Below are 7,077 nucleotides of genomic sequence, written 5' to 3' on the forward strand. Positions count from 1 at the left end.
TTTGGACTTTTCTCGGCAAATAATAAGACTTAGGGGGTGACTATCACAAGCTCCCAGACACTGGCAAGAAAGATATACTCAAGCAAAGATTTTAATGCAAACCAAGTATTACAAATTATATAATAATTTTAATTATATAATTAAATCTTGTGGATTTATTATATAATAATAAATCCACAAGAAGTTGTACTTAAACTATAATTTTTTTTTGTGGAACAACTGGACAAAAATAAGACAGTTATGACTAGATTAGATCGCCCAGATCCGCTTCTGATTTTCCTTACAAGAATAGTTAAATTAAACGCTGTATTCGGAAGGATTTCAAGCTTACGGTATCAGCTTAAGCTGGTCGGGGCTTGTGGGTCGTGCGTTGTTCCTCAGACTTAACCAACTGGTCGTCAGTGAATCGTGGCCACACCTGACCTCTCCCGCAACTGTTAGTTCTACCAATACTACATGACGTCAGACCTCGTTACTTGAGTAACGAAGTCTCGACGTTAATTGAGTAACGAGGTCTGACCTGAATCGTTACTTGAGTAACGATTCAGGTCGTCAGAGGTATATTAAGGGTGTCAGGTGTGGATATTTGGGGTATATTCATTGTGTCAGGTGTGGATATGTGGGGTATATTCATTGTCATGTGTGGATATGTGGGGGTATATTCAGGGTGTCAGGTGTGGATATGTGGGGTATATTCCTTTTTAGGTGTGGATATGTGGTGGGGGGGGTATATTCATTGTGTCAGGTGTGGATATGTGGGGTATATTCATTGTGTCAAGTGTGGATATGTGGGGTATATTCATTGTGTCAGGTGTGGATATGTGGGGTATATTCATTGTGTCAGGTCTGGATATGTGGGGTATATTCATTGTGTCAGGTGTGGATATGTGGGGTATATTCATTGTGTCAGGTCTGGATATGTGGGGTATATTCATTGTGTCAGGTGTGGATATGTGGGGTATATTCATTGTGTCAGGTGTGGACATGTGAGGTATATTCATTGTGTCAGGTGTGGACATGTGAGGTATATTCATTGTGTCAGGTGTGGACATGTGAGGTATATTCATTGTGTCAGGTGTGGACATGTGAGGTATATTCATTGTGTCAGGTGTGGACATGTGAGGTATATTCATTGTGTCAGGTGTGGACATGTGAGGTATATTCATTGTGTCAGGTGTGGACATGTGAGGTATATTCATTGTGTCAGGTGTGGACATGTGAGGTATATTCATTGTGTCAGGTGTGGACATGTGAGGTATATTCAGGGTGTCAGATGAAGTTGTATGAGATCTACTCATGGTATCAGTAAACTTAGGAACCCAGAGGATGCCATGGAACTTAAGAATATAAAAACACATAATTGGTTGCGCACATTGTTTCCTTTCACCTAACGCACCTATTCACCTAGCAGCAAATAGGCACCCGGGAGTCAGGCAACTTTTGTGTGGGGGGGGGGGCTGCATCCTGGGAAGGGTCAGTAGTTCAATCTTGGTGGAGACCTTGATACAAGCCTAAAGTATATATGTACACAGGCTTCCTGTCACTTGCAAATCGAATTATTTATTTGTGGTCATCATTTCAATAATAATAATAATAATACAAATAATAATAATAATAATAATAAAATCCGTAGGAGCCGTAGTGAGGGCTCGAATCTACACGGTGGGTATTCCCAGACACACATGTTACCCACTAGACCACGACATGGCATAAGAACTGCATCCTGGAGTTCTACTGATCACACGAGGATTTTCTGAGGCTTCTACCGAAGCCGGACCAGGATTTTCACACAATCCTTCCCCCCCTCCACCCCCCTCCCCATGCAATCTGGCTTTGTCATATAGAAATGTTCTACCTCTGACGCTCCTCTTTCCATACACAGAGGATGAATTGGGAAGGATTGTGTGAAAATCCTGGTCCGGCTTCGGTAGAAGCCTCAGAAAATCCTCGTGTGATCAGTAGAACTCCAGGATGCAGTTCTTATGCCATGTCGTGGTCTAGTGGGTAACATGTGTGTCTGGGAACACCCACCGTGTAGGTTCGAACCCTCATCACAGCTCCTAAGGATTTTCTCATTGATGCCGTTACGTTAGTGTGATTACTCCCTGTGTAATTATGTGTATTATGACTTGTAATTGTATTATGTGTATTAACTTAAATTATTATTAATTATGTATTAAATTATATTGTATATTAAATTATTATTGTAATTAATTAATTAATATTGTATTAAATGTATTATTGTGTATTAAATTAAATTGTATTATATGTATTAACCTGTGTATTATGATAATAATATTATTATTATTATTATTATTATTATTATTATTATTATTATATACAAAGTACCAACCACTACAACTACATCATATTTACAACCATCACGTCCAGCTCAGATCATAACTACTGGTACGGACAGCATTTACCCCCACGTGAACCCTAACCACCAATCAACCTCCTTCCAATTCAACCACCCATACATTCCTACTCAACCACCACCCAACTCAACCACCACAATGGCGACAACCACAATTTTCTCTCCTGTCACCGTCTCCCCAAGCCTCCTCCAGGCTGTGTTTGGCCATCTGTGGCATGGGATCTTTTCATCCTCGCCTCCAATCTCCCGCTGACACGCAGGAAAGACCAGAGTCTTCACCTTGACATTTACCAAGGCCGCGTTGCCTTTCCACGGTATAATTCCGCTGTGGATGGTGGTGGATCAGGCGGATCAGAACAGCTGCCGGAATGTCTGTCTGTGGGCCAGACCTTACGTCTTACAGACGCTGGACTTTATTTTGTTACTGTTGATGGAACAATATGTCTTCGTATGTAGAGAGAGAGAGAGAGAGTCAGAGAGAGAGAGAGAGAGAGAGAGAGAGAGAGAGAGAGAGAGAGAGAGAGAGAGAGAGAGAGAGAGAGAGAGAGAGAGAGAGAGAGAGAGAGAGAGAGAGATACAGAAAGAGACAGAGATAATGAGACAGACAGAGAGAACGACAGAGACAGGGGACAGGATAAGAGGGCTTGGCTTGTAGTCTTAGTTAAAAACTACTGTTTTCTCTTTATATCTATAATTTTATCTGGTATTCTGTTTACTATTCACTCTGTTTTTTTTCTCGATCTAAAAACTATTTATCTATAAACAAAAAAAACATTAACGAGGTGAAAATTCTGATGTAAAGGTTTAAAAATTCCTATTATGTATTTCAGTTATTCTCACCCAATACAAGAAAATCTGTCAGGTTAAGATATTATTAAGGGCTACCTTAGGATTAAGACAAGGATAAAGCTCCCTAAGATGTTTTAAGAAAAGGATAAGGCTGCCATAGGGGTTTTAAGACAAGGATAAGGTTGTTTTAGGGTTTAAGACAAGAATAAGGATGTCGCAGGGGTTTTAAGACAAGGATAACACTACTTTACAGGTTTTAAGACAAGGATAAAGCTGCTTTAGTGGTTCTTACAACAAGGATAAGACAGTCTTAGATTTTTTTTAAACAGGGATAAGGCTGTCTTAGGAGTTTTAGGACAAGGAAAAGGCTGTCTTAGGGATTAAGGCAAAGATAAGGCACCTTAGGAGTTTTAGGACAAGGATAAGGCTGCCTTAGGGATTAAGGCAAATATAAGGCTGCCTTAGAGGCTAAGGCAAGGATAAGGCTGCCTTAGGAGTTTTAGGACAAGGATAAGGCTGCCTTAGGGATTAAGACAAATATAAGGCTGCCTTAGAGGCTAAGACAAGGATAAGGCTGCCTTAGGAGTTTTAGGACAAATATAAGGCTGCCTTAGAGGCTAAGACAAGGATAAGGCTGCCATAGAAGTTATAAAAACAGTGGTATAATATATTCTGCGAGTTTGATCGTTTAGATTGCGGTTGAGTAGCGCAACATTTCTCTTTGTGTAGGTCCGGCCGTGTCTCCTGAACAGAAACTAAATACTGCCGGTTTAACACTAATTGTTAATGGATTAAAGAACATCAAAACTTAGTTCAAGAGACAATGCTTCATGCCTCTTAAAACTATTTCCGCCGGGTTCGATCCCCGGGGAAGCAAGGATAGACTGGGCACCGATACCTAACTATTCGCCCCTGTTCACCCATCAGTAATTAAGGGTCAGGTTGTAAACCAATTAGTGGGTCGTGTTATAGGGACAATCGTGATGATTGTGATCTGGTGATAGTGGTCAGAAGTCGTTTGCTCCTGTCCCCAACTGTGAAGACTAGAACAGTTGTGTTAAGAAGTAAGAAGGCTGAGAAATATTGCAACGAATACCCTTACAAGACCATATAGGTGAACACATATGTGATTGCAGACTCATACGTACATGTCTTGAGGTTATCTTGAGATGATTTCGGGGCTTTAGTGTCCCCGTGGCCCAGTCCTCGACCAGGCCTCCACCCCCAGGAAGCAGCCCGCGACAGCTGACTTAACTCCCAGGTACCTATTTACTGCTAGGTAACAGGGGCATTCAGGGTGAAAGAAACTTTGCCCATTTGTTTCTGCCTCGTGCGGGAATCGAACCCGCGCCACAGAATTACGAGTCCTGCGCGCTATCCACCAGGCTACGAGGCCCCCTTCATGACATGAAAACATATGTCATCACAGGTTCGTACATTAGAGAGTTGGACGACTTCGTTGAAGACAAAGGTAAATGTATCGATGTGCAGAATATTGTCGGCAGCATTTATCAAAATTGGCTAACTAACCAATTAGTATGTATTCAGCTAGTTGTATTCACATAGATGTGCTTGTGGGGGTTGAGCTTTGCTCTTTCGGCCCGCCTCTCAACTGTCGATCAACTGTTACTAACTACTACTAACAATTTTTTTAACACACACACACACACACCCAGGAAGCAGCTTGTAACAGCTGGTTAACTCCCAGGTACCTATTTACTGCTAGGTAATAGGGCCATCAGGGTGAAAGAAACTCTGCCCATCTGTTTCCGCTGGCGCTGGGAATCGAACCCGGGACCACAGGATTACGTATCCAGCGTGCTGCCCACTCAGCCATCAACGCCCCTATGTGTGTGTGTGCTCACCTATTTGTACTCACCTGTTTGTGCTTGCGGGGGTTGAGGTCTGGCTCTTTGGTCCCGCCTCACAACTGTCAATCACTGGTGTACAGGTTCCTGAGCCTATTGGGCTCTATCATATCTACACTTGAAACTGTGTATGGAGTCAGCCTTCACCACATCACTGCCAAATGCATTCCATTTGTCAACTACTCTGACACCAAAAAAATTCTTTCTAATATCTCTGTGGCTCATTTGGGCACTCAGTTTCCACCTGTGTCCCCTAGTGCGTGTGCCCCTTGTGTTAATAGCCTGTCTTTATCTACCCTGTAAATTCCTCTGAGAATCTTGTACGTGGTGATCATATCCCCCCTAACTCTTCTGTCTTCTAGCGACGTGAGGTTTAATTCCTGTAGTCTCTCCTCGTAGCTCATACCTCTCAGCTCGGGTACTAGTCTGGTGGCAAACCTTTGAACTTTTTCCAGTTTGGTCTGATGCTTGACTAGATATGGACTCCATGCTGGGGCTGCATACTCCAGTATTGGGCTGACATAGGTGGTATACAAAGTTCTGAACGATTCCTTGCACAAGTGTCTAAATGCCGTACTTATATTAGCCAGCCTGGCATATGCTGCTGATGTTATCCTCTTGATATGGGCTTCAGGGGGACAGGTCTGGCGTGATATCAACCCCCAGGTCTTTCTCTCTCTCTCTGACTCGTGTAGAATTTCATCTCCCAAATGATACCTTGTAACTGGCCTCCTGCTCCCAACACCTATCTTCATTACATTACATTTGCTTGGGTTAAACTCTAACAACCATTTGTTCGACCATTCCTTTAGTTTGTCTAAGTCTTCTTGAAGCCTCAAGCAGTCCTCCTCTGTCTTATTCCTTCTCATAATTTTGGCATCGTCAGCAAACATTGAGAGGAATGAGTCTATACCCTCCGGGAGATCGTTCACGTATATCAGAAACAGGATAGGACCGAGTACAGAGCCCTGTGGGACTCCACTGGTGACTTCACGCCAATCTGAGGTCTCACCCCTCACTGTAACTCTTTGTTTCCCATTCTTTAGGTATTCCTTTATCCACTGGAGCACTTTATAAGTTACTCCTGCCTGTCTCTCCAGCTTATGTACCAGCCTTTTGTGGGGGGACTGTGTCAAAGGCTTTCCGACAGTCCAAAAAATGCAGTCTGCCCAGCCTCTGTGTGTGTGTGTGTGTGTGTGTGTGTGTGTTTGTGTGTGTACGTGTGTTTTTGTGTGCACGCGAGTGCGCACATTCGGGAATGCGTCTTTATTTGCGTGAAAACAGTTCACGTCTTCGTACAGTGATGACTTATATGCTAATTCCCAAACTTCGACGACAATTATGTAACTAACGACATAATACAGAAACGCACGTATAATCTGAGCGAAAAAAAGTGAAGCACTTGTACTAAAATAAACTATAACTCAATATACCGAAAAACTTAAACAAATCAGATTAAACTACAATGACAAATAAAAGGGAGGCAGAAAAATTCCCATATCTGCCATTACACAAAGTTCACAAAAATTAGTCAATAGGCGAGTCCCAAATGCCTGGCAATGGTACATAGATGACAGCTTATAGATCATTACTTATCAGCTGTCAGCGTTGAACATCACAAACACCTGCCGTGTTGAAGCACCTTTAAAAAAAAACACACACACGCACAAACACTCAACATTTCTCTATTATAGAAATCCAGAGAGCGGCGTGTCACTGGAGGTCCGCCGCGCCCAGACGACTTACTTGGGAGACGGCCATGTCCTCTGTCGGAGGAGAACTAAGGCACTGAACGAGCTATCCTTCATCACACACTTCTTATGAGGCGGTGTGTGTGTGTGTGTGTGTGTGTGTGTGTGTGTGTGTGTGTGTGTGTGTGTGTGTGTGTGTGTGTGTGTGTGTGTGTGTGTGTATGTGTGTGTGTGTGTGTGTATGTGTGTGTGTGTGTGTGTGTGTGTGTGTGTGTGTGTGTGTGTGTGTGTGTGTGTGTGTGTGTGTGTGTGTGTGTGTGTGTGTGTGTGTGTGTGTGTGTTTGTGTGTGCA

At 42.8% G+C, this 7,077-nt stretch overlaps 1 protein-coding gene across 1 annotated transcript in view; it reads right to left on the reverse strand.

Moving 5' to 3' along the window:
* LOC138369767 (uncharacterized) overlaps positions 1-6,859 on the reverse strand; it is a 32,951-nt gene extending 26,092 nt beyond the window's left edge. The window contains exon 1 of the mRNA XM_069333273.1: positions 6,781-6,859. Within this exon, the coding sequence (XP_069189374.1) occupies positions 6,781-6,795 (15 nt within the window). The 5' untranslated portion in view covers positions 6,796-6,859. The remainder of the gene's footprint in view (positions 1-6,780) is intronic.
* Positions 6,860-7,077: the final 218 nt, after the last annotated feature.

This window comes from Procambarus clarkii, chromosome 29 (assembly GCF_040958095.1).
Source record: "Procambarus clarkii isolate CNS0578487 chromosome 29, FALCON_Pclarkii_2.0, whole genome shotgun sequence".
NCBI lineage: Eukaryota > Metazoa > Arthropoda > Malacostraca > Decapoda > Cambaridae > Procambarus > Procambarus clarkii.